The sequence below is a fragment of the Cricetulus griseus genome, chromosome 10 (genome assembly GCF_003668045.3).
Source record: "Cricetulus griseus strain 17A/GY chromosome 10, alternate assembly CriGri-PICRH-1.0, whole genome shotgun sequence".
Taxonomy (NCBI): domain Eukaryota; kingdom Metazoa; phylum Chordata; class Mammalia; order Rodentia; family Cricetidae; genus Cricetulus; species Cricetulus griseus.
Genome location: NC_048603.1, coordinates 6,297,782 through 6,322,812, shown reverse-complemented (window position 1 = coordinate 6,322,812; position 25,031 = coordinate 6,297,782). Strand labels below are relative to the sequence as shown.

Genomic DNA, 25,031 nt, shown 5'->3' with positions numbered 1-25,031 from the left:
TATTTCAAATTAATGATTAAATTTCAATGGGCTTTTAAGTATATTTTAACTAGGGTTACAATTATCCTTTGCTTCTGGTTCTTTTGAAAAATTAGAACATGATTAAGCAAGTGGGAAGTTGTTTTATATTGACAGAGATGAGAAACATGTTTTCCAGAATTTAAAAGGAAAAAAAAAGTAGTAGTTGCTTTAGAAATAATTAAAGATACTCAAAATGATATTTGATATGACGGAGAAAGGATAGTATTTAAACCTTGAAGAATTCCGCACCAAAAAAAACCAAATCTTCAAATGCCCCAAATTTGGGAAGGCTTAGTAAAAATACACAGGATAAAAACTTATCAATGTTTGAAACATAGTAGGTTAAGACTGATTCATGCATATGAAGAAAAATCAATGTGACCCACATGTTTGTGTATCCATGGTGGAGCTTGGATTCAAAGACAGCACATGAGTAGACGAAAAGACGCAAAAGATCAGCTTGTCACCAGAAACTTAAGTTTTTTTTTTGGGGGGGGTGTGTGAATGATCTTCATTTTAAACACCTGCTTGTAGCTCAATGTGTGAATTCTGGTCCGTTATTTCCTGTGTTTTAACAGTGACTGGCTTTGGGAATTTCTATGATTATGATGCTTGTTACTCATTTAAATACGCATGCTATTCACTCCTGAACTTGTACCTCCCTCTTGAGTATCAGTTTTAACTTATAATGCTCATCTTTTGTCATCATACATTTTTCACGACACTGGTCTATGTAAGTTGCAGAGAACAGTGACTTCCACTGCTGTATCCGGCATCGCAACTGGATTTGGAAAGAAGCAGCTTTAGCTGAAGAAAAGGAAAATAGCTAAAAATCAGATATAAGGAGCAAGAGGAGACTGTCATAGGTTCATATACCTTTGATTATGGACTGACCACATTTACTAGGCAAAATGGTCATACTATGTTCCTCTTATCATCAACTTAAAACTACCCCTAACACTCCTCTGAACTGTGGTCTGTTTATCTACAAAGAATAATCCCTTGCTACTAACTGATAACTCTAGTTTGTGTTAATGTTCGTCTAAAACTCTAAGTTCATTTGAAAATCTCTCATCTTGTACATTATCAGATGATATACCAAGCTTTCATAGGTCTCAGGCTCCACATTAATGACATGCATGTTGTCTGTCATTATTTTTAAAATGGTCGAAAGAAAAAAATACACCAATAATTCACATATAAACAAACTGAGTAGACATATGTACTTTATAAACATCTGGAATTAGAAGTAACTTAAAAACCTATCTACCTAAGGCAACAATGACCTTTCTTTCTAATTTTGAAAGGATTTTAGGTGATGTCAGTCTATTGCAACTTCAATTAGATCCTACCATCTCTTGAGACATGGCATCAAAATCTCATTCAGCTACAAGTAACAGTAACATTTAATTATCTCCTCCAGTTGTCTCCACTGCCAAATGATAGTCCTCCCAGAGTCTTACATGTCTGTGAGATACGCAACAGGCAGCTTCAGAATAAGCGAGCAGTAACAGTCTTAATTAATACTTTTATTTATGTGTATATTTGTGTGAATGGGCATAGATGAGTACAGGTGCCTGCAGGGCCCAAAATAGGTCACCCAAACCCGTGAATCTAGAGATAGAGCTGTCTCTATGTCGCCTGACACTAAACTCAAATACTTCTGTGAGTATTATGTTCTCTTAATCACTAAGTCAGTCCTCTAGCCCTGTCAGTTTTTATAACTTGTATTTATAGATGACCAACTTTTGCTCTCAATCAGAAATAATTTGAACTAATGTCATGTTTCTATATTGTCCTAAGGTAGAAGTGTTAAACCATCAGTATACTTATTAATACTTTACAAGAGAATATGGAGTGTTTGAAAAATAAAAACGAGTATTAGCTTTTTATTATATAGGTTAAAATTGATATGGTACTGATAATAGAGACTAGCAAACACCCTCCTAATAAGGTGAAAGTATTAAAGCTGAAACCCATAAGTAAAATTATGGGATGACAAAGGAGACGGACAATACACTGTGTAGGGTAATATTACAACATCAGTTTCTCTAATAATACCACTCTTGGGACAGATTTTTCTGTCTTTTCCATTTTTTTGTTTCTTTGACACATACCTAAAGAAGAAATATATAGGTATTTTTGAACTTTGGCATGCTTGCACACTAGAGTGAGGTCCAGAGTTTATGTAAAGGATTAGTTAAGTATATCTAGCACTTTGTTTGGGGTATAACATTCCCACCATTAAAGTTGTTTCTGGACAGCCACTCTGAAGACAGTCTTCACCTTGTTTGGTAATTCAAACTTCACCAAAAAGGTCAGTTCCTTGCATCACCCAAATCTAACTCATCATTGTCTTACCTTCCAATTTACAGCCTAATTTCTTTTTTCAAACTTGCAACAAGATGTATAATTAGAGCCTAAGGACATCTGTAGAATAAGAGATTTATTTTGAGTCTGCTATTTTAAGTTTTCATCAAATGATAAACAAACAAAAAAAATGTCTGTGCAAATCTGGGGCTCTCGGAACACAGACGAGCACTGCAGTGAACACTATCCTATGAGAAATCACGCCGCCAGGGCTGACTCTAATTAACTCATTCATGAGGATCATGTGACATAACCGCATAGATCATTGCATTCAGGACAAGCATCTGTGATGATGCCAGGGTCCACAGCGACACATGGGAGGCAGAAAGGGGACTACCATGTGGCCTGGATGTTCCAGAAGCTCACAGCTACCAAGAAAAACAAGCTCTATACAGCACATTTGTTTAAAAAAAAAAAAAAAAACTGGCTTCAGAGGAATATCTGCGAATGCACTGGTCAGGATTTCAATGGTTTACTCCAAATTTACCTGTGTAGTAATTCTAAAAGAGGAAGAAGTGTTTAATTGCATTGATCTCAGTGAAACTCTACCAACCAGAACTGTTTACTTCTTCCTGATTTTCTGGCTCTTATGTTTCTCTTGGGTAAAATTGCTTTGAATTCATTGATAAAATTTATTATTGCTTCTGGTTGATTTTTGTTCATATTGGGGAAATATTTCTTCCACAACTAGATGCAAGATTCATTTATTTGCCATATTCCAATATTATACATTTTTCTTTGTTGTTATTATTATTATTATTATTATTATTATTATTATTATTAATACTACAGTGTATTCGTTCCTCATTTGGTGTATTATTAGAGTTGGGTTGTAGGTTAATAATCAAACAGAAATGCATTTTAGGATAAGGAAGCATAAGAAACCTCTGGGTCTCATGGTGTTTATAAACTTGCATTGCTATTGGGCTATGGTGATTCTACTTCTCTCTTGAATGCAGCTCTCTCTCTCTCTCTCTCTCTCTCTCTCTCTCTCTCTCTCTCTGTGTGTGTGTGTGTGTGTGTGTGTGTGTGTGAATGTGCCAATGAAAACTAATAAGTTGTAACCATGAAAGAAAAGAGAGTTCATCTGTGTTATAGATTCAGATTTCTTTATGAACTCAACACATTAACTGAAAGCTTTCTATATGCTAAACACTGTGAAGATAAAGGACAATTCAATAGAAAATGATGATATCTAGGAAAAGGAAAATTCAGTAATGCTCTTGAGAGCTGCATGGACATCTAACTGCACTCTTGGGAGGTCGAATAGGGCTTATCAGTGCGGGCAAAATGAGTTTAGAGAGTGTTGGCCTGAATTAGAAGGTGGGGGTGAAGGATGAGAGGAACTTTCAGAATTTCTCCTAGGGGATGTGGACAGACAAAAGGAAATTGTAAGCAGGACAGTGACATCATAACATTCACATCATAGGATGTTTATATCTCTTTCCAATAATCAGTTTTTGGAAAAAGGAGCAAAAATGAAGACTACAGTCCTGTTTGTGATATTAAAATAATAAGGTAGACAATGACGGGAAGGCATTTAAGAAGTAGCTGACTGTAATTCAGAGTGTTCCAGCAAGTGAAAAGTCCGGTCAGGCTTCATTAATTGTGATTTTTAAGAAAATATTATTCAGGATAAATAATTTGATTGTTTATTTGCTTATGCTACCAAGTTGTTGAGGAGGCCATATTCTAAAGAATTTTAACCTGTGATCTAGAGAGAGTAGGTGGTATATTTCATAATGACATGGTACTCCATGTGGTTTTATTCTAGTATGTACAAAAGCTAATGGAAAACACCGATGTCAACTATGAAGGGGCTCAATAGTGTAAATTTATCTAGTAGGCAATGCTAAGTCACTTTGTGTTTAATCAGTGAGTAGAGAACTCTTTGGGGTTTTCTAAGGATGACTGGCAGATTGAACAGAACGTAACATAAATCCTTATGGTACTCATTTCCTGATAGTCACATGTTAGTATAGTCCCTCCTGTTGAAAACAGATGGGAAGCAATCTACAGATTCAATGCAATCCCCATCAAAATCCCAGCACAATTCTTCACAGAACTTGAAAAAACAATTCTCAACCTTATATGGAAAAACAAGAGATCCAAGATAGCCAAAACAACCCTGCACAATAAAAGAACTTCCGGAGGCATCACCATCCCTGATTTCAAGCTCTATTATAGATCTATAGTCCTGAAAACAGCTTGGTATTGGCACAAAATTAGACAGGTAGACCACTGGAATTGAGTTGAAAGCCCTGATATTAACCCGCATACCTATGAACGCCTGACTTTTGACAAAGAAGCCAAAGCTATACAATGGAATAAAAGCATCTTTAACAAATGCTGCTGGAATAACTGGTTGCAGCCATGTAGAAGATTGCAGATACATCCATGTCTATTACCATGCACAAAACTTAAGTCCAAATGGATCAAAGACCTCAACATAAACCCAGCCACACTGAACTTATTAGAAGAGAAAGTAGGTAATACCCTTGAATGAATTGGTACAGGAGATCGCTTCCTGAACATAACACCAGTAGCACAGACACTGAGATCAACAATTAATAAATGGGACTTCCTGAAACTCAGACGCTTCTGTAAGGCAAAGGACACAGTCAACAAGATAAAAACGACAGCCCACGGATAGGGAAAAGGTATTCACCAACCCCACAACCTACAGAGTGATGATCTCTAAAATTTACAAAGAACTCAAGAAGCTAGTCTCCAAAACACCAAATAATTCAATTTAAAAGTAGGGTACAGAGCTAAATAGACAATTCTCAATAGAGGAATCTAAAATGGCTGAAAGACACATAACAAAGTGTTCAACAAACTTAGCCATCAAGGAAATGCAAATCAAAACAACTCTGAGATACCATCTTATACCTGTCAGAATGGCTAAAATAAAAAACACCAATGACAGTTCATGTTGGAGAGGATGTGGAGAAAGGGGAACACTCCTCCACTGCTGGTGGGAGTGCCAACTTGTACAGCCACTTTGGAAATCAGTATGGTGATTCCTCAGGAAAATGGGAATCAGTCTACCACAAAATCCAGCAATTCCACTCTTAGACATATACCCCAAAGAAGCACATTCCTACAACAAGGATATCTGTTCAACAATGTTCACAGCAGCATTATTTGTAATAGCTATAACCTGGAAACAACCTAGATGCCCCTCAACTGAGGAATGGATAGAAAAAATGTGGTACATTTACACAATGGAGTACTACTCAGCAGAAAAAAAAAGGCAACGGAATCTTGAAATTTGCAGGCAAATGGATGGAACTAGAAGAAACCATTCTGAGGGAGGTAACATAGTCACAAAAAGACAGGCATTGTATGAATTCACTCATGTGGATTTTAGACATAGAGTAAAGGATTGCCAGCCTTCAGCCGAGGCTGCCAGAGAGGCTGGTAAACAAGGAGGACCCTAAGAGGGACATACATGGTCCCCTGGAGAAGGGGAAAGGGACAAGATCTCCTTAGAAAATTGGGAGCATAGGGGGAGGGGGAGAGGGAACTAGGAGAATGAGAAGGGGAGAAGAGGAGGGGTGAGGAAGACATGATGGGACAGAGAGTTTGAGTTGGGGGAAAAACAGAAGAGAGCAAGATAAGAGATAATATAATAGAGGGAGACATTTTAGGTTTACAGAGAATTCAGGCACTAGGGAAATATCTGGAGAGCAACAAAGATGACACCAACTAACATCTAAGCAACAGAGGAGAGGCTACCTTAAACACCCTCTCTTGATAATGAGATTGATGACTAATTCATATGCCATCGTATAGCCTTCATCCAGCAGCTGGTGGAAGTAGAAACAGACACCCACAGCTAAACCTTGAACTGAACTGAAATCCAGATGCAGAGAAGGAGAATTGATGAGCAAAGGGGTCCAGACCAGGCTGGTGAAACCCACAGAAACAGCTGACTTGAACAAGGGAAAATTCTTGGTCCCCAGACTGATAGCTGGGAAACCAGCATGGAACTGATCCAGACCCCCTGAATGTGGGTGTCAGTGAGGAGGCCTCAGAAATCTATGGGGCCTCTTGTAGTGGATCAGTACTTATCCCTACCATAGGAATGGTCTTTAGGAGCCCATCCCACATGGAGGGATACTCCCTGAGCCTAGATACAAGGGGGTTGGCCTAGGCCCTATCCCCCCAAAATGTGACAGACTTTGAAGACCCCCTCCCCCATGGAAGTCCTCACCTTACCTGGGAAGCCGAGAGGGTATGGGATGGGTAGGGCATTAGTTGTGTGTGTGTTGGGGGGGGGGTCAGGGGAGGAGGGGAGGGAGAGGGACCTGGGATTGACATGTAAAATAATTTTCTTTCTAAAAAAAAAAAAAAAAAAAAAAAACAGATGGGACTCCTGAGTTTGTCCTTATTACTTTCTGTGATCATGGGGTTGCCTACTATAGAGCTTTATCTTCTAGAAGACTCACACGAGAGAATCATCTTGCTGGACTGATGAAGTAAACACCTTTACTAGGAAGTCCAAAAGGTAAAAACATGTAGATGAAATTCAGTAAAGAACTGAGGCTTCATTTTCCCCCAACTCCTCAGACCTGATTAGTTCCAAACAACTGTATGATTTTGATGAGGGCACTGAGCCTAGCGTAGAGGTATTGCTAGAAAATTTACTGATTACAGTTTCAGATGCCATAAAAACTTTGCGTACACTTTTAAAAAAAATAAGTAATCACAAAAAACAACAACAAAAAAACCAACCAACCAACCAAAGAATAAAACCAAGCCTATAACCTACAAACACCACCAGAAATAAACTGTGCTGATTAACCTTCTCAACTTGTTGTTTGTTGTTTATTAGTAAAAATAAAATGAGAGACAGCATCACCCAATGATGTTTCAAGAATTCAACAAGTGTTATAATTAATCTAGTTACTTGTTAGATAAGAAGATAATATCCTATATGATATGGAGCATGGTTACATAGAGGGCTGAGTAGTAGTATATAAGGTAAACATGCATACAAAAATAAGTATAGTTTTACTCAATGCTTAGCATACAGTATGTCATGCTGTTTGGTAGTTTTTGTGAGGACTGAAAAGAACTGGAATAGATGATGCTGATGAGACTGAAAATGATAAATTTGACCAGCAGTTTGGGATGGTAAGGCTCCCACATGATTCATATTAAAGAGAAAAATAAAAGGATGAAGGAGATATAATGAAAGATGACATAATTCCTAGCTTTTCTGATTGAATGAGAACGATGCTATAATTGCCATAAAAAGTGTATCGGGAAGAGTTGATTTGGCTGAAGAGATAACGAGTTCTGTTCTGGCACCATGAAATCAGTGTGCCTGTGGGAGGATGCCCATATGGAGAGGACCAGTGTCAAGAGGGATGGGCAGATTTCTCTTAAGGAAGATCTGTCTATATAGAGAGATTTGGAAATGTTTGAGAATTAAGTTATCTCTTTCATATTCTCTCTCTCTCTCTCTCTCTCTCTCTCTCTCTCTCTCTCTCTCTCTCTCTCACACACACACACACACACACACACACACAAGGAAGGAAAGAGAGAAACCGAAAGAGAAAACAAACTTTGGGTGTGAGCCTAGACTTAAATAGCTAAGCCATCTCTCCAGTCAAGAGGCAAACGATTTTAAAATCTTCAAAATTATAATACATCTTCATTCTTGATAACTAATTATATGCCAGTTCAGTAAAAAAAAAATCAGGCTAAAAGTGAGAATTAAAGTATCCCATTATCCTTTCCTTGAGAATTTCTTAGAGTAAATTCTAAATTGAAGGGGGTTTTAGGTCAACTCAGTTTTTAAAGTCTGGTACAGGTGTTAGCAAATTGGTCCCATAGTCACATCCAATCTGTTGCTTGGTTTGGTAAGGGAAAGATTTTTAGAGTACCATTACAATTTTTTGTTTATGTATTGTTAATTACTTACATTTCTATCTAATATCAGAGTTCAACAGTTGCTCCGGAAGCCATATGGCTGTGAAGCCTTTTTTTCTACCTTCTAGCTTACAGTGTTTGCTCACTCATGCTCTATAGCATTTGCTATGGCTCCTATTGATGATTGTCTTAAATAAAGATGAATGTTAGTAATAAGAGAATATAGTACTCTTCTGATTTCAGGATTGTACATTAATCAAAAGTAATATAGAAATGCCATGACAATTTAAGAAGCATAAATGTAGGCTGTTGTCATGGATTTTTGTTCATTGTTGATAACATTTTGACCATTTTCTCAGTTGTTACAAAATATTCATAATTTCCTTCATTTCTTTATCATGCTGTGAATAAGGAACTCTTTAAATGTTAAGACATTGAACAGATAGAAATTAATACTATAGATTTCATAATATGAAATCAATTCACCCACCATTAGAGTACTTTTCTATCTAGTGGTTTACATATCTATCTATGTATCTATGTATCTATCTATGTATCTATCTATCTATCTATGTATCTATCTTTCTATCTATCTATCTAGTTAATTGTGGCTTGAGTATATGAGTACGATCAATAGGTTGTTGTTTTTATTTTTAATACAATGGTTCAAAACATGTGCTTAAGTATTTGGAAGCTTTGCTCTAATTCTTCTGATCACCATCCTCTGAATCACCCACCAGTGAGACGGTCAGCAGGAGTTATGGCTGTGAGGGGACAGGGGAGGCTGGACTGTACATTGAAGGGAGGAAGTTAAGTCCCCAAGAGCAAGAGCAAAAGGCTTGGCAATAGGATAATTTGAAGGCTATGAATGAAAGTGCAGCTAGAGTGGCTAACTTTGTCCAGGAGTGTGTTTCCTTATTTTAACAAGTAAAGAGGAGGGAAGGAGACAGATGAAGGTAAATTTACAAACTCAGGATCAATCAGATGGCAAGAGCATGGTGGCATATTCTTGCCTTTGACCCCAGCACTCAGGAATCTGAGGCAGGAGCAGAATCAGATTTTTGAATCTAGACTGGGTTGTATTCAGTGAGATGCTGTTTCAAAATTAACAATATGAAGTTCAGGATTCTACTCTCACTGATACATTGCAGCAGTGTAACCTAAAGAGAGTGGAAGGGACATCTAGGTAGAGTTGAGATTTTCAACAATGAGTCTTCCAGCACACAGTCATGGTGTTTTTCTCTACCAGTCTCTTATGTTCTTTAATGTATCCCTGTGTCAACTACACACAATTAAACTATGCTTTTAATAAATGACATGCTTATTACCTCATCTTTTTACCTCAAGTGTTTGTGTCCATTTAGCACAGTTGCTACTTTACTTTGATCCATTTGTTTTTTGTTGAGTGCATAGTGACAAAATCCTTTTCAGAGAAGGATTCAGAACATTAAGGCATTTTCTTAAATTCATCCAGATAATTAATGATAGAACAAAAAGTAATTCAAGTATGTGATGCCTAAATTTGCTTTCTACATAGGTACATGGCTGCATTGGTGGTTGGTTTCACAGATGAGTCTTATTTAACATACAACATGGCCTTATTTCCTTTCAGAAGAACTTGGATTTTGAGATGGAATAGACATCAGTTGCTTAATGGTGGATTTTTTTTCTTCTTTCTCTCTTTGCTTTATTTTATTCACTTTAGAACAGGTTTGGGTTCACAGAGACAAATCAGTGACACATACGCTGTTCACAGGCCTTCTTCTGTTATCAACATTTGTTTTTAAACAACAGAAATCGGTAACAACTATTACATGTCATTTAAGGAATCAGAAAAGTGAAAAAGTTGGTCTATTTAGTGTAGTGATCATTTTTTCTCATTTGACTCATGATTAAGGAAAGATGTTACTTGTCCAAGGTCAGAAAAAAAATCAGTGGCACATGAAATTAGAAACAGAAGTAGATGTGTTAAATGGGGATTATGAGCATGAGTGAATTAATGGCTTTAAAATGACTTCTAAATGTATGGGCTTCCTAAAATGGGTTGGCTCTTGCCGAGAGACAAATGATTGCTCATACTCAACTTGCTAATCTACTTTACCAAACATGCTCCATCATTAGCTGCTTGTTTAATTGCAACGTGGCCTGGCTTGAATTCTGGTGTGTTTGGACACCAAGTGAAGACAAACAACATATTCCTGCTTTTAAAGGTTGGCACAAGTCCAGATGCAGCCATAGCAAGGATGTGGGAAGTGTACACAAAACCTATTGCCCAACCAGAAACTATTTGCAATTGCTATCTGTTGGGAGAGGGAAAAATTATCTTTCTCCAGTGAAGTATGTCTATCCGCTGGGTTTATCTATCTACCATGCTCTAGCTCCGGCTCCATGATGCAGGCCAAGAAAAGAAAAACACATTTCATGTGTTACCTGCACTTTTTGCTTTGGTTTGGTGTTATTTGGTAGTTCTTGCTGCCTAATTGTTTGGTTTTTTTGTCGTGTTTTGCTTTTCTTTTTTTTTTTTGAGAGAGGGAAAGATAGAGAATGAAAGGAGAGAGACCGTGAAGTTCAGTGGGTAGGGAGGTATCAAGGCTCTGAAAGGACGATTTTGGGGAAAGAAAGAATATGATCAGAATTCATGCTGTATAAAAACTTTAACTGAGTCGGGCCGTGGTGGCACACACCTTTAATCCCAGCACTCGGGAGGCAGAGGCAGGCGGATCTCTGCGAGTTCGAGGCCAGCCTGGTCTCCAGAGCGAGTGCCAGGACAGGCTCCAAAAAGAAAGGTGACTCAGGGAAATAGCAGTGTTTCATCATACGAATTTTAGAAAGGAAAAATATATACCTGATATGTGACTAAATATAGGAATCCACTCTCATTTGTAAAATAAGGAAATGCATTTTTAAGTTATTTTATTTTGTTTTGCTTCGTACTATCTTACGTGTGTGGATGCTTTGCCTGCATGTATGTCTATTCACCATGTGATGACTGGTACCCAAAGTGGCCATAAGAGTCTGTTGAATCGACTCTGGTCTATGCCGCCATCAAGCAACTTATAGCACATTACACAAAATCCTTTTTTGTCTGGATGAGCAAAAGCTAAATCTGTCGGGCAGCATGCTTTGCAGCTTGGGAATGCAGCCTCTGTGTACAGCGGAGGGAATCCACCATGAAGTGTTCAAGTCCGACTGCCACAGTGTCTCTGTCCCATGGCCTGCGTGAGACTCTGAGACTAGGAAGCCCAGTGCAGCTCTATTTTTGTGCATTCAGGACCCTTTTTAAGCCTTTGCCAGGTTTTACGTAGGAATTCTTGACAGACATATGGGCGCAATTGTAGACTGCGTTTCTGTCCAGCTGCATTCGCTTTTCTCATCTTCAGCTTGAACCCCAATATCAATCTCTGCATTTTTATTTTTCATGCTAGAACACCTCATGCAGCATGAGCTTTCTCTGAGGTTTACAATGTTGATGACTAAAGAATACTTAGTAGGCAAATATTAAATAGAGAATTGAACTGTGGTAGAATTATAGGAAATGAAAAGAATAAATAACTTGAAAGAAAAAAATTTTCCAAATAAAGTGGCTTTTCTGATTAAGCATCATCCCTGTCTCCCATTACCCCGAAATCTAAATAGGGGGAAATAACAAAAAACATAAAGCCAACTCGAACTACATAATGGGTTTTAGAGCACTCAAAGTTACAGAATTAGAGCCTACCTCTATCTATCATCTATTTGTCTGTCTGTCTGAAAATAAAATGAAGTAAGGCATCTTTTAATATGAAAAATGTCAAATGATGTAAACTGTTTTTCATCTAACTATGGTGATCTATTTCTAAAACACAAGAGAATTATACAGACAAACAGGTGGATTCAGAATATAATATGAAATGAATACAAAAATGAAAAAAACATTGTTATAAAACATAAACAATTCAGTGGAGAAAGTTTAAAGAAATTATAGTATTATTAAAAGCATATTATATTCCTTATAGTCACTCGGTTTTGCAACTTAAATACATACAGGAAATGGGAAATTTGTTGTTATTGTTGTTGTTGTTTTGAGACAGGGTTTCTCTGTAGTAGCTTTGTAGACCAGGTTGGCCTTGACCTCAAAGAGATCCAAGTGTCTCTGCCTCCCTAGGGCTGGGATTAAAGGTGTGTGCCACCACCACCCAGCCACAATGGGAAATGTTAAGATTAATAGACTCAATTGTAAGTTTCAATCGGTTTAAAAGTAGGAACAGCTTTTTTATTTTTAATTTGAAAATAGATTGAACAGTCATAGAAAATTACTTTTCTAAATTTATCTAAAGGATTTTCTCATACTTTCAATTAAAGATAATTATATAAATAAACTAAACCTAGTCTGAGAAACAGTTTAATAGTATAACCTTTACATTGGTTTTTATTATAATATCAGGTTTTCAGGGATCAATTTATTAAAATCAATTTAAAATGTGTATTAAGCCTTTAAAATGTACATGTAAATATATATATATATATATATATGTATATATATATATATATATATTTTTTTTTTTTTCTGAACCAGTAAGAGTTGAGTATTTGTCACTTTAAGAGAAAAACATTTACTTGGTGTGACTTTGAGTTCTCCTCTGGGGTGACTTTCCAGAAGTTGTAATGAAGGGTTGGGCATTACAGGGAGACTTACCTTTGTATAAATCATACTCAATCCTACCACTTACAAACTTATTTAACATATAAGGCTCAAGTTCTACAGGAAAAAAAATTAGGAAAATCATAATATTGGACATTGTGATGAATTGAATGGGATTCTAATGTATGAAGGAGTCTAGCATACCCTCAACTTCTGCTATGATAAAGTATGCCCAATCCATCCATATCTTTTTCCTTCAAAAAAATAAACACTGGTAATTATTGAATCATCAGTGGCCTGAGATTATTCTTCTGTGGAGTTTCTATTTTAAATGGGGAAATAGCTTACATAAGAATTAAAAAAAATTCTACTTATTTTTGCACTTTGTTTGGTCAAAATATCCATTTTAAAAATTACCTTAGCTCCAGGCCTTTTATATTTAAATTACAGCTAATCTTTAGTTCACAACATGAATAACTGCCTTAATCCATTAATTGTGCTTTCAATAGGTGGCTTACAAACTCTTATCTGTTCTCTATTTGACACATTTTTCTTGTAATTTTCTTCTCTGTCTGTGAATTCCAAAATACTGTCCAAGAATCAGTCAGAAAACACCATCAAAATAATAGGAGAATTCAATGTGTTGAGTGCTTCTATGGAAACAATCCAACTGTGGTTTCTGAGTGCTAGACCATTAGATAATGGTACAATTTGCTTTTCTAAACATTTTTCTCATCCTCAAATTGACAGTTCCCATCTCTTTGTTGTGAGTCAGTTATCACAATAAAAAGAGATTAGCCCTGCAGATCACACACTTGGAGACTCAGAATAAACACTGCATGAGAGGGCTCATTCAGAAATCTAGATGTTAATTTTAACTCTCAAGAAACAACGAATCCATGTATCACTTCAGGTTTTGCGGATTTTTTTTTTAATCATCCTGTTTATCTGCCTATGCATCATCGATATAATTATCCCATAAGTGCGTATCGGTTTCATTCGCTCCTCAATTGTTAACTATCTGAAAACAAGTTTAGAAGCAGAACTGTTTGATTTTTACAGCAGGATATTCGGGTTGCCCCAGATAGCCACGTTGAAAAGAAAATAGAAATAACTCATGTGAAATAAATGAGGAGATTCAACACATTATTAAAAAAAAAAAAAAAAAGGAGTGTGTCATCATGCAACTTTATGGACAGTGACTACACATACAAGCAAATGAAAGCTGCTGACCACGTACCCACACACCTTGGGAGAGGTGCACTCCACACTCGCCGGCCACCGCCAAGACAGGTGATCTCTGAAGAACCTTCCAGTCGGTAACCCAGTGAGCAGGAGAAGGCCAGGGTATCACCGACTCCAAAGCTGAACCCAACTCGGCTACCATATTGAGGGATTCCAGGGTCTTCACAAGGCTCAAGGTTATACTCTGTAAGGGACAAATAAATCACCAGGAGGAAGTGATCACTTAAAGATACCTTTCTTATATTTAGGGCCTTACTATATGATGTATAAGAGCAGTAATATGCTATGGGGGGCCATCATTTCCTTTTGTTCTGTTCTAATAACTAGAAGAATACGTTCGTGTGTGAAATTCAATGAGGATGAGAAAATGTTACCTCGGTGATAAGCTGTAAATGTAACTATCTCCTGATGGTTTTTTTTTTTTTTCCCCAGCATTTGAAATCTTTTCCACTTCACAGAGTTTTGAATTATAGTAATGACAGTAGAGTTGTATATTTTCAAACAAAAGTAACATTTGTAATGAAATCATTATCAGCAAAAAAGATACACAGTTCACTGAACTGCTTTCATTTAAATGGAGCTGGCTCCTGTGCCTCCAGTATCAGGCATCCAAATTAAACCATATTCTGAAAAAATTCTAACTTGAGATGGAAAAGTTTATGAGAGAACAAAGTACCCCACCTTGTTAATGATTGCATGATGGATTTATACAGAAACCCTCCTCGGGCAAAGAATGAACATAGTGAAAATACATGCCTAAAACATTTTCAAAATGTTGGGTTGGTTAAACATTGTAAGTTATATATGGACCTAATAAGGAACACTTAAAGATATTTCTAGGTATTTCTTTACCAGTAACTATGGTAAAAAATAAACAAACAGGAAACTTTTTCACCTTAATTTTTTTGTTTGAATTATTTGGATCTATTTTAAATATTTAGATGTAAATTGACTATACTTATTTACTATTAATTATAGGTTACTGTAACTATTTTAGTAGCTAATTAGTAACATTGTTAAAAACAATATTGACAGTTGTATTGTGTGTACATACATCCACGGAAGAACTTTATTGTAGAACAGAATTACATATGCATCATTGTATGAGCATTATATGCAACACTGACTGTCTTCATGTCAGTGTATAATTTACTTACAAAATTTGTTCAGATAAAGAGAAATAGTCATTTACTCTATTATAACTATAAAATATGACTTCATGTGACAGGGATGACTTTTTATGCTCCTGGATGCAATAGTAACTTTTCTTGGAACTCAAGTCCTACTGCAGCTGGGCTCTGGAATTAAGATCCCTGTAGGATATTCATGTTAGAATTGAACACAGCCGAATGACTTATGATTCCTGGCACCAGGAGAGAATCCTTACCTGGGTGAGAGCCCATTGCCCATCACTGGTGGCTTGGATACACAGCTAAGAGTTTCTATTTCTTATCTCCATAGTTGGTAACACTGCTATGGTAGATGCAGAGACAGAGAGATGCCTTTCCCTCCCACACACTTTGGCTACAACTGCAAATAGATTGTTTCCATTGAAAATATATATTATTTAGTTTTCTTTTAATGAGAGAGTTTACAACCCCACATGAAACCTTAGGTCAGGAATTATCCTAATAGTATTCTCTATAAAAGATGCTGTTGTGTATGAAATCCTACTCATATTTGCATTCTTATCGATTATACATTCCAAAATAATGAGGGTAAATTTATCTTTTATTTTGGTTCGTCAGTGTACATTTATAAGACACAGAAAACTAAACAAATTTCACTAGCTAATTATTACAATTGAAACAATAAGAAGAATATTGTCTTGACAGTCTATGGGACCTGTAACAGTGGAGACAGTCTTTATCCCTAGAGTACAAATGGACTTTGGGAGCCCATTCCCTATAGAGGGATACTATTGCAGCCCAGATACTGAAAGGAGGGCCTAGGCCCTCCCCCAAACGATATGACAGATTTTAAAGGTCCCCCATAGAGGGCCTCACTATCCCTGGGGAGGAGTTGGGGTGGATTGGGGGGGAACATGAGAGGATAGGAAAGCAAGGGAATGGGGGCATGGATATGTAAATATGGGTAGTAATTAAAGAATATTGTATAGTATAAATAATTGAATATAATTTACATATAGTACAAATATCATCTATGTATGTATAGGAATACTCCCTTTAAGTTCAGTAGGTATTTTAGCTGGTTTTGGCCATCAGAATATCACAAGAGTTTAAGATAAGTAAAATTCAATGATTGTAATTTTAGTGACTTTTATAGAATTTATGTATTCAGTCATTACTTATTTATTTGCCTTTTTCTTAATGTCCTGCAATGTGTGACAAGAGACAACCCTCAAGGTGTTCCAAACTCGCTGAGAGGTAATATTTCCTCTGTTTTTCTACTTTATGTCATGTTAACAATTTCATAAGCGTCATTGCTCAGGGTTTCCTAAAGTGGTCCTTGATTCTTTGTTTTCTTACCAGAGAATGTGATGTTGAATCCTTCATAGGAAATTGAAAAGTCTGAAATGAAACGCAACTGAGCCCTAAAGTTGCCATAGAGACCAGCGTTGATGGTTGAAGGGAGTTCAGAGCCTGTGAGACGGGCCAGGGGCTGGGTAAAACTCCCATTCTCTGTGATCAGTAAATAGTCATGATGATCTTCCAAGTGAAACGTGTGGAAGCTGAACTGCACACCTGTGAACACAAAACAGAAAACCCAGACTTACATTGGGCAAAGCATATTTGTACATCATAGGAAGTTGCCATCAACCACAGTCTTCGTAAGCTTGATGTCTCTAAAATGAAACCTACTGCCATCACATATTGCCAATGTGCAGAAAAATTATCATCTCTGGTATATTCTTCAGCTTGCTTATGAACAACATTGTGGGTCAAACCCTAGAAACCAAGGAATCATATCTGAAAAATAGTTACCATTTTTTTTTTCAGCTTAAAGAAAATACACAGCGTTTTCAACTTCTTGGTGACCATTTACATGTCTTCTCCTTTTCCATCCCCAGCCTCCTCAACAAAATGAAAAATGGCATTTAAGGAGCTAGTTCCCAACTTTCAAGTAAGCCTGAGTCTAGTTCAGAAAAAATAAACCAAGTAGACTCAGTGAGGTACTACTATTTGTTAATGAAGTATAGTAACCCCTTACTCATTTACATGTATACCTTCCAAACTTCCTTAAAATAAATGGAAATGTGGATATTATTCATAAAGTTATTGGATTTTGACTAACTAAACACTCGTTTACAAACAGTACCCATACCAATGGGTATATTTCTGTCACTGGCGTTCCTTATATAAAAACTATCACTTCATTTCAACAAAGACAGTCAATCCCTGCACTTTTACAGCACAGTCTAGTTTTCAATTATATATATATATATATATATATATATATATATATATGCTTTTATAGTTTCTATAATTGAATTATGGATTACTATTCTTTGGGGTCTGACTAGTATTCAACATTTAGATATATGGGGCCCATCTATAGTACTACCTACAATTGTGAGTGGTTATATGGACCACATTCTTGCGCAAATGCTGATGGATGTTGAGCTACTTTGCATCTTTAACCTGAACTTTGTAGTACCATGAATATGCAAATATTACTTTTGACAGACCCACGCATTTGTTTCTGTGCAACAATGGGTAAGAATAGAATGACTGGCCCTGAGGCTGTGCGTTCAGTTTTAAGAAGAATGGCTTTACAAAACAGCTGTTCTGAATTTATTTCCAAGGGTAAGCAGGGTGGCTCTGCAACTTTGCTTCTACCGCTCGGTTTTGTTTTTGCTATTGAGGAAAGGTGAGAGCAAGGCTACAATGGGATGAAATAGGAGAAAATGAGCATGGATATGTTTATCGTTAAATGTGACCTGACATGCATCAATTTTCAGGAAAGATGAAGGTTTTTGCTAAACACTGAGGCTGATAGGGCCTGAAGGCGCCAGGAATATGAGAAAATATATGCCTATAGAGCCCATATACACTGGGACTAATCATTGCTACTTGACTCTTTTGGGTCCTACATTCTATTAAGAACAGACCCAAGAGTATGTCAACATTCTGAACACCCTGTATTCGGAGGCTGTAAATCCCACACCTGGGGTACAACTCCACAGGGGCTGCACTCTGGAGAGGCCAAGAATCCCAATATCTACTCTCTGACCCTTGTATAACCTTTGGCTAGAAAAAGATGCTTATAGACCCTGCTCAGGGCCACAGAGCAGAAATCCTCTCTTTGGCCCTAACTAGTTAGAAGTTTTTGTTTCCTGCAGTGGTTTTTTTTTTTTTTTTTTTTTTTTTTTAAGAAGTTGCTTCTGGTTGAAAGACTTTGTTTGTTTGATCTCTGATATTTGAGCAATTCCCGGACCCCAACAGGCGATTGTGTTGTTTTTTTTGTTATTGTTCTTTTTTTTTGTTTGTTTTCAAGACAGGGTTTCTCTCTGTAGTTTTGGAGCCTATCCTGGCACTCGCTCTGGAGACCAGGCTGGCCTTGAACTTACAGAGATCCACCAGCCTCTGCCTCCCAAGTGTTGGGATTAAGGCGTGCGCCACCAACGCCTGGCCTTGTTTCATTCTTTGTATCAATATAATGGCTTTCCAATAAGGGTAAGGAATACCTGAACCATAATTAATTATTCTTCATTTTCTTTTTAATCCTACAGTAAGTACTAATGCTCAGCACTTCTGCAGCTTTCAGCTAGGCACTGAATACAAGAATGTTGTCATATTTCAAAAAATGAAAGAAACATTAAAATCTGTTTTTACTGTTGCTGGAAAAATAAAACAAGGTCATTAAAGTTCCTCTAGTGTCAGTTAATTAAAAATTTAAACAGAACCTAGAACTTCATTTCAGAATGAAGATTTAAATGACTATTAACAAGCATGTCCATCTGAGGAAAAAGAAGCATAGATCAAAACTCCAAATACTCTTCAAAGTGCTATACAATGCCTTAGGACGAGCCTATACAGCATCATGGAAATAGAAGTAACAGTTAGTCAATGAGTTATTAGAGGCTTCGGAAGGGAGTGACCTTTAAAAGAGAAGTGGGTAGAGGCCGGGATCTGATACCATGAAGGAGACAGGCAATTCTAAAAGAGGAGTGAGAAGAAGCCCCTGGCTTCAAAGTCCCACGAGAATGATGATTCAAGATGCTCCATTAACGTAACTTATGTTAGATATGATCTTGTAAATGCTTGACCTTAAAGTCAAAATTGCACAGATGTCTCGGTTTTGTTAGTCAGTTCACCAACAATTGCCATGAAGGTGACATTCTTTCATTTTAATTCTTATTTTCCAACTTGTGAACTTAAAGGTTCATACTTGTTTTATTCATTATAACGTAAAGATTTTCTCATGTGAATTTTATTTTTTGCCAACTATCAGTCTTCATAAGACAACACAAATACAGCTTAAATTTTGTTTGTGTGTTTGTTTTATTCATTCGTATAGGGCATCCTTATATAGTTCAACTGGCAACTTGAAATCACAATTGCCCTGACTTAGCCTTCAGAGGTTTGAGTTCAAAGACAAGAGCTAACATGACCAACTAGAATTAGTATCCTGACTTTTTAAAAAAAATATACTGAGGTAAATTTTTATATATCACTATTAACCAGAAGCAGTATAGGCTGATGCTGGTGTAATTAAATTTCTAAGGTACCAATGTATACTTTAGCATGAGAATATTCTGAGAGTATAATGCAAATACAAATAAAATTAATTTTAATATTCCATCCTAGAATCTTAAAGTCAAAAAATAGAATGAAACTGATGAGTAAATATATATCTGTCATGAAAGTAGAAAAAAATCTATTGAATGTATAATTGTACAATGTTAGGTATTTGGGGATACCTGTAGCCTAAAGTCACACTAAACTAAAAGGATGGGTTGTACGATTAAAAACTCATCAGTTAGTGTGCCATAGAATCAAAAGAGTTTAGTGAGAATGAATATAGACTTCACTGCAGGGGGGGGGGGGTTCCTTGGAGCATGAGTGTTTAGTGTGGCAAACTGAATCTTTTTAGAGGAAGGGATTTCCATAGCTGGATCATCTTTAGAAGAAGAACCTAGAATGACAGATGGTTTGGTGATATACATATTGTTTATAGTTTTTGTTGAGGTGTTCTAACATCAGAGATCGAAGTATGTATAGCAATTTAATAAATGACTAAGGTTTTCCAAAGGAAGAACTTCCCTTTAATAATAACTGGCCATAAAAAGACAGCCCGCCATATTTCTAGAAACCAAGAGGAAGAAACCAGTGTAGCCTGGGAAAGTGTAGTCTACCTCTTCTCCCAACTTGAAGTCCTTCATATCCCTTTGTCTTATCTTTGGAACAGGGCTTCAAGCAAACTTTCCCTGGCTCTTAAAACAAAGGCACATAAACATGCATCCGTGTCATGTAAATACTGATTTAATTAACACTTACAACCTGTGATGATGTGAAACTTTAAGTGTTAATTAAAACTCTGTTTACATAGCAAGCAGTGTGTAGCCCTCCTTTTTCTTGCGTGATACCAGGGAGCTTATTTTAAACTCCATTAATCCACTGAACAGTGAAATGACAGGATGTTTCTTTAACTTCCAAGAGAAAGTTCTGTATCCTAGAATACAACACTGACCAATTTTAGGATCTTAAGAACTTCACTGCTTCTGCTACTTCCTGAATTCTCATTTTAACAGTTTTTCTTGGTAGCACTGAAGTCACTACAGGAAACCTAACTAAAAAAAGGCCTCATGTAATACTAACCTGTCAATAAAATGTTGTAGAATTTTATTAAAAGCAACTTTCATTTCTAAAACCACAAATTTACATTTACTGAAAATAAGCTTTTATTTAAAAAACTCTGACCATATTTTCTCATTCCCAATTTTTACTTTTGATTTTTTAGAGTTTTCAATAGCAATCATAAAATAAATAATAACATTGTGTCAACAGCTGTAAATGAAAAAAACTACTTAGAAGTATATTTTAAAGACCAGTCTATGCTTCCAGGTAAATAATATTGGGTCATTATTACGATAGTATGGTGGGATGATTATCTTTTCAGTGCTGCTACTTGGATGAATTGTGCTGCTATTTATATAGTCTCATTTTGGTTGAATCAATTAACCACTGCAATCCCATGTCACCTCTGACATGTATGCTGATTTTTAAAATTAACATCTGCTATGCACAGGACAAATTTAAAGTTCAGCTTAATGATGTCGGGAATACCTCATGTTCTGTTCTTGGTATTTGGCACAGAGGTGTTTATGGAATGGTTATAAATGAATATGAAAATATCATTATAATAATACCTTTTAATAAGTTTATATAAATATGAATGAAGGTCCATGCAATGCTGATGTCTTTCCCATTTTATCGATGAGAAAACACCACCTACTTTTCATTTTCTATACCATAAGAAAAGGCAGGTAGCAAAATGTTGATATAAAAATGAGCCTGGTAGAATACTCTAAAAAAGCTTATATATAAACCTATGCTGTATTTTTTTATACTGAATTTTATTTTTCTACTTATCTAGTTTTGGACATGAAAAATAGCTTAACAATAGACCCAACGAAAGCTGAAATATTATTGAATATGTTTGAATTAAACAAGTTACCTTTTCCATGGGTTACATCCACTGTCCACGTACAATTCAGAGAGTTTGGATAAAATTCTGGGTAACCAGGTGATAATATTGTCCCACTAGGTCCTCTTACATCTCCTCCACATAAGGCTGGAAATACAAAGAGAACATTACAATCAGTCACCATTGGAGAGGCAGAGACTGAACAAATCTCTTATCTCCTCTCTTGAAACAGGATGAGTCTTATTATGTTTGTCTAATCGGCTTCCCAGTAATAAGAGGAATGTGTAAAGACTTCTTCCAAATACAGCAAAACCCTCTCATCCATTGTGGCACCAGGGAAGAAAAAAACGTATTAATAGTCTCTGAGAATTATGACTCGCCCCAAGAGAACGTAGATCAAGATTGCACATTTGAATTTGAAGCATATCCTTACTCTCTTCTAATTATAAGCAACATTTGCATAAATCGATGGCCAATTAAACGTGAGAAATTAATTGTTTAGCGGCTTCTCTTATTAGACACTAAGAAATGAGTTAATTGTGTAAAGTTGTTTTCTGTAGATTCCTAAAGGGATATGTGTCACACATCATGGGATTCCTTCCAAAGTAGTGAAGTAAATGGAGGAAGCTTTGAAATCTTCTGCGTGTCTGTGTTTCACTGAGAAATGAGTATCACAAACAGAGAGGAATTCTGGCAGGGCTACAGAAGGCACAGCTATCTTGGGGATAATGTTTGTAAGCAATATCTCAGCAAAGTCAAGGCAAATAAATGTTCACGATCTGCAATTGATTAAATTAACTGAATCAATAGTCATGTACTTGGGGGAAAATGGTTACATCTTCTACCATATAAAATTCACCAATGCCTGTGGTGCACAGTAAAACCGGCTACTAGGCAATTTTGTCAATGTGAAAAGTTAAAAAGGACCAATAATCGATACAGGTCAGGATTTGCATTCTGGTCATTGTGGAAAGGACATCTCCCTTGGATATATAGACAGGGTGGTCACATTATAAACACAGCATGCCCCATCTTGGTTGTTTTTAGACCAGTTTCCCCAAGACAGTAGAAAACCCAGTGAGCTTTGTCCCTGTTTCTGTCCACGATCATTGTTTTATTGCCAATGTCAGTGATGACACTGGGAAGATGCAAGACAGGTTTGGCTGCTCCCCAACTACCTAACTGGAAATACTGAGCCAGCAATCCCTATGAGTTTTTAAACATGAAGACTCGGACTTTCATAGATACTGAAAATTTAAATACATCTACATGTTTTTATAAATACAGAAGAGATGACCTGGACATTTACAGAGTTGTCTAAACAAGCGATCTTCAGGAAACGAATTGCCTATTTCCACACACAGAGTTTTATATAGTCATTACAAAATCATGCTTCAATTGGGAGGTTATGCTCATGCAAGGGCATGTTCAGTCTATCACTGATCATCCTTAGTGCTGAATTTCTCACATTTCTTCTTGTTTTACAAACCTATACTCACTCAACTACATCTACCATTCCAACCTGTCTTTCTGATAATGCCATTACTAAGGTGAACTATATTAATTTTATTTCTTTCTCTTTGTCTTGCTTGCTCTCTCTTCTGTGGTGTGTGTGTGTGTGTGTGTGTGTGTGTGTGTGTGTGTGTGTGGTGCACAAATGTGTCTTTCTGCACTGTGATCTGATCTGATTCCAGAGCTCTCTTGTTCTACTACTCTAGTTAGGCAGCTTTCTTGGGAATCACCCATGTCTGCCTCCCAAGGGCTATCAGCCACAGGTGGTGCTATTATTGGTCCAGGCTTTCACCTGGTTTCTGGCAATCTAAACTCTGGAAGGCACTTTATGTATCAAGCCTCCTCTGGAGACCCCAGAACTTTGAATTAATTTTCTAGATTATATCACACCTGTCTGTGTATTCCTCCATTCAGGAAAACAATCAATAAAGCATTTTTAGGATTCTATTTAGTGAAAAGTAGTCACTAAAAATAACCTGCTGGATTAAAGCCTCCCAGCCTTTGTGAAAACATGTGGAGTTTGCACAAACTTGTCGGTTAATAGCAATAATATATCGGAAGAACGATATAAAGGTCTCAGAAACACAGAAAGCAGACCAGAATGTAATTTGTAGTTCCCCTTCCCATAGGCGGTATTTTCAAAGGTGTGACTTAAAAAGAGACTTGATAACTTATATCTGTAAGCCAAGTACTGTATGTTTAAGACAGGCAGATTACTTGGGAACTCTATTTTGGAGCAACTCCGAACAATGTATCAAGACTCCTAAGGCACAAAACAAAGCACAGCATCCACAAATTTAGCACTCATTTTCTTTAACAGTCATTTAATTTTAGCATCCTCTAATCAGTCTCTTTTTTCATATCCTAATAGGGTAGTGTTCTTTTTGATGTCTTGTAACTGATCTGTCTTTTAAATTCTCATTTTCCAATTGTTTCATATGTTACTGAGACTTTTCTGCCGCCAGCATCAGCCTCCTTGTCTGCATCCATCTAATGATAGTTATCATCTTCCTAAGTGGGAATGTTTTACACTTCAAGTATTTTGAATGGTGGTTTCTTCGCAAGGTTACGATTTATAACAATGTTTAGCATGTGAAGTATTCATATGCACACTGGCGTAACCTAATACGTGTGTGGGTTAGATAAGTCTTAATAGTGGCAAATTAATAAATACATCTTCCATACTCTTTGTCAATATAAAACCTGACCCTTCTATTAGATAGAAAAACAAGGTGTAAGGGAAGATTGACAGCCGATTAAACCCAATCATGAGACGTACTCAATATTAAGACCAATTTAACTCATTATGTATATTTAAATCCAGTTTTTAAAATATGTGTTTATTTTTTAGTTTTTACTGTGAGTGTTCACCTGTGTGTTTGTATATGTACTATGTGTGTTCCTGGTGTCCACCAAGGCTAGAAGAGGGCATCAGCTCCCTCAGGACTTGCATTATAAAAGGTTGTGAGCTGACATTCAGATGCTGGGAAATGCATTCATGTACTCTACAACAGTAATAAGTTATTTTAACACCTGAACCACATTTCCATGGCCTAAATATTAAGATCTGAGTGCACGCACACACACACACACTGTGTCTGTGCAGTTTTATATGGGCACATACAATTTTGACTGTTTGAAAGACAACTGTTGCCTATCACCTAGGGTATTTAAAATCTTGGTATCTGGTTGCTGATGTTGTTTTGGGGTACTTTTAAGCAGTACAGATGTGCTAAGGGGAGAATGTCACCGGGAGACAATGCTGAGG

General features: G+C 36.6%; 1 protein-coding gene across 3 annotated transcripts in view; it reads right to left on the bottom strand.

Annotated features, from left to right (window-relative positions):
- The window catches only part of LOC100774887 (CUB and sushi domain-containing protein 3), a 1,055,385-nt gene that overhangs the window by 338,177 nt on the left and 692,177 nt on the right, over positions 1–25,031 (bottom strand). For all 3 annotated transcript variants that reach the window (XM_027431430.2, XM_027431431.2, XM_027431432.2), the window contains 3 exons: positions 21,782–21,898; positions 16,630–16,845; positions 14,136–14,324 (listed from right to left, as the gene is read on the bottom strand). In XM_027431430.2, coding sequence (XP_027287231.1) covers positions 14,136–14,324; positions 16,630–16,845; positions 21,782–21,898 — 522 coding nt within the window. The remainder of the gene's footprint in view (positions 1–14,135; positions 14,325–16,629; positions 16,846–21,781; positions 21,899–25,031) is intronic.